Source organism: Micropterus dolomieu, unplaced genomic scaffold (genome assembly GCF_021292245.1).
Source record: "Micropterus dolomieu isolate WLL.071019.BEF.003 ecotype Adirondacks unplaced genomic scaffold, ASM2129224v1 contig_2284, whole genome shotgun sequence".
Taxonomy (NCBI): domain Eukaryota; kingdom Metazoa; phylum Chordata; class Actinopteri; order Centrarchiformes; family Centrarchidae; genus Micropterus; species Micropterus dolomieu.
Window position 1 is genome coordinate 4,432 of NW_025731274.1, and position 3,549 is coordinate 7,980.

The 3,549-nt window shown below is 46.8% G+C and overlaps 1 protein-coding gene across 1 annotated transcript in view; it reads right to left on the reverse strand.

Annotated features, from left to right (window-relative positions):
* Positions 1-725: 725 nt before the first annotated feature.
* Positions 726-3,549, reverse strand: part of ugcg (UDP-glucose ceramide glucosyltransferase) — a gene marked incomplete at its 5' end in the record, with an annotated part of 4,849 nt that continues 2,025 nt past the window's right edge. The window contains 5 exon segments of the mRNA XM_046041393.1: positions 726-1,472; positions 1,928-2,006; positions 2,278-2,385; positions 2,602-2,688; positions 2,777-2,955. Coding sequence (XP_045897349.1) covers positions 1,302-1,472; positions 1,928-2,006; positions 2,278-2,385; positions 2,602-2,688; positions 2,777-2,955 — 624 coding nt within the window.

Here is a 3,549-nt window from a genome sequence, read left to right on the forward strand (position 1 = left end):
TGAGGCCACCAACCAAACCCCCCCCCCCCCCCCCCGCGGGCTACACTAACAACTAAGGGCTAACAGTGAAGCAACACGGCTTTAAAAAACACACGCTCGCACGCACACGCTCGCACGCACACGCAGCGTTCAGACTCACAACAGAAGGTCAGAAATGTGGCGGTCTCTTTTCTTTCTTTATTTGGTCCTGTGTTTGTTTGTTCTGTGAATCACTTGAAATATCGCGACCGTTAAATGTCAGAATACTGATCCGTTCAGTCCTGCTTCGGGTTCAAAGTCCGTTTGTCAAATTTAAAAACCAGAAACCGGACATTTCGCTCTAACACACTGTGACATCACTGTGACATCACAACCTTCAGAAACGCATTCAGAGAATTTTTCTTCTTCTTCTCTTGACTGCTTTTCAGAATTAGGATCCAGGTTTCTGGTCCAGACCCAGCTGAACCCGAAAGATGTTTCTTTTAAATATAATTTGTTCTAAAGTTCTGGTAAACATGAGATTCTCTGCGTCACACTTACAAGATCACAGAATCGTGTATTTGTGAGCTTTTTAAATGACCAAACACGTTTTCTTTACAAATCTAAAAGAAAATGTCTCCTCTTTGTTCACCTTCAGGAAATGCGGTTCTCTTTCAATGAAATGTATTTGTTCACATGAAGAACATCAGCAGAACGGCGGAGACAGCGAGCCTCTCCTCGCTCGCCGAGCGGGTGCTTCACATTGTATCTGAGGTTTTATCTGTTTTCACACGGACGTCCAGCGGGGAGCTGTTCTTCTAACCAGACGTGTGAAAGGAGATAATTCACCTCCTCAAGTCAGGAACCGTCGAGTCCCCTTTAACCACGACGGACGACTTCCTGCTGACAGAGAAGTCAGATGTTTTAGTTTGAAAATCATCAGAATCCAAGCTCCCATGGTTTTCAAAGTAAAATATTCTGTATATAGTATAAATGCTGTCGTGTTTAAATCAGCTCAGATTATTATTTCAGACTTCCTGAAACATTAAAGTTGATTGGTTCAGAGATCAGCGCCGATATAAGATCAGCCAATTCAGTGCGATGCGTCACTCTCTCCCTGCACTCTCATTGGCTTGTTCTGGCATCATTCAGCTTAGCACCAAAAGGAACATAAATAGTTAAACACACACACACACACACACACCCACACACGCGCGCACACCAACACACACTCTTCAGTTTTTCTCTCATAAAAAAACAAAAACAAACATCAGTCTCTTTCTCTCGTCTCCTCCTCATCCTGGTCTCCAGGAGGATGAGGAAGTTGCCCGTTGCCATGGTAACTAGACGTCGAGGATCTCCTCGGCGGTGCCGCCGCAGCGCAGCCGGTACCGGCCGGTCCTCCAGCTGATGGTCGGGTCCCACAGAGCCGACAGGAAGATCTGCACCGCCATCGACTCCCTGATGAACCACGCCACCGCAAAGTCCAGCTTGGAGAAGCACAGCGGCCCGCCCTGCGAGATGACATCATCGATCAATAACCGATCAGTCACAGTCTGACAATGTGACAGCTCTAAACCTGTGCGGGGAGATACGATCAGCCAGAACATTAAGACCACCTGCCCTGACCCGGGCGGTCCCGGACTTCACTGTGTGTTCTGACCCCTTTCTATCAGAACCAGCACCAACTTCTTCAGCAGCTCGCCTGTTGGGCCGGACCACAGGGACCAGCCTTCACACCCCGCCTGCATCATGACCCTGTCGCCTTTTGATAGGTCAGGACCAAGCAGAAACCTCGGGGTCTGAAAACCCTGGGGGCCCTGTGCAATATATCCCGCCCACCGACAGTGGTCATAAACTTATGGCTGATCGGTGGATCTATCTAACAGTATTAAATCCACAAACTTTCAAGGATTTCAAGGACCTCTGCCGGAAGAAAAAGTCACATCATTAAGTTGAAGGTGAGTACCTGAACTCCAGTCAGCTGGATGTAGTCCGACAGGAACCAGGCGAGACAGTGACACATGAAGAAGACCATCATGTCCCACCTGCAGCACACACATTAACATGTTTAACGCCATGTAAACAGGAAGTCTGATCACAGTTTAAAGCTGATCTGAGGACGAACGGGGATCAATAAATATTTCAGGTTTATTAGTTTCTACCCATCTGTTACAGTATGAATAGATTACAGTATAGTCGTGACAGAAAAGCGGCCATCACGTCATTAATCAGAACGGGTTCTCTCACAGAGGGAACTCCACCTGCCGCAGGTGATAATATCTGCAACATGCTCCTGCCCTGTGATTGGCCGTGTACCTGAACACATAATGAGCAGCCCAGCCAATGATGAGGCTGGCCAGGAAGCACTCGGAGACGGGCTCCAGCACGGTCCCAGGCAGCATGTTGATCCTCAGCTTGGTCCACCTGTACACAGTAACCCGCTTATTAATTATCATCACGCTCAACAGAAATCCTGTTTGTGACTGAAACGATAATATAAATAACTCACACACACATTAAGGAAATACCACATACGATTCCTACACTTTAAAATATATCATAATTTATTATGGACATTATTGTGGAGACAAGAGTATGAATCATGAAAACAGCCAATCAGATGAAGAGTTCTGAGGTCACCTGATCATGCGGGACTGGAACTGGGCAATGGAGTACGACCCAGAGTTCTGTAGCGCCACCTGTGTCGCCATGGAGAACTTCCAGCCTCTGAGGAGACGGGGAGCAACGAATCATCAAACACCAGCTGTAAACATTAAACCAGCCAAGCTACAGGCGCTAATGCTAACGCGCTAACCTGTCAGCGATGGCTTTAGCCATGAAGTAATCCTCCGCGATGTACTGAGCGAAGGCGACCAATCCCCCGGCTTGATCCAACACGTCCTTTCTCATCAGGCACGACATCCCCGTCACACACTTTATCCCCGTCACGTTAGCAGAGATGTAGGAGCGAGGGTGGGACGTCCCGAAATACACCTAAACACAGGTTAGCATTAGCATATGTTAGCACTTATAAACACAGGTTAGCATTAGCATCTGTTAGCACTTATAAACCGTCACGTTAGCAGAGATGTAGGAGCGAGGGTGGGACGTCCCGAAATACACCTAAACACAGGTTAGCATTATCATATGTTAGCACTTATAAACACAGGTTAGCATTAGCATCTGTTAGCACTTATAAACCGTCACGTTAGCAGAGATGTAGGAGCGAGGGTGGGACGTCCCGAAATACACCTAAACACAGGTTAGCATTATCATATGTTAGCACTTATAAACACAGGTTAGCATTAGCATCTGTTAGCACTTATAAACCGTCACGTTAGCAGAGATGTAGGAGCGAGGGTGGGACGTCCCGAAATACACCTAAACACAGGTTAGCATTATCATATGTTAGCACTTATAAACACAGGTTAGCATTAGCATCTGTTAGCACTTATAAACCGTCACGTTAGCAGAGATGTAGGAGCGAGGGTGGGACGTCCCGAAATACACCTAAACACAGGTTAGCATTATCATATGTTAGCACTTATAAACACAGGTTAGCATTAGCATCTGTTAGCACTTATAAAC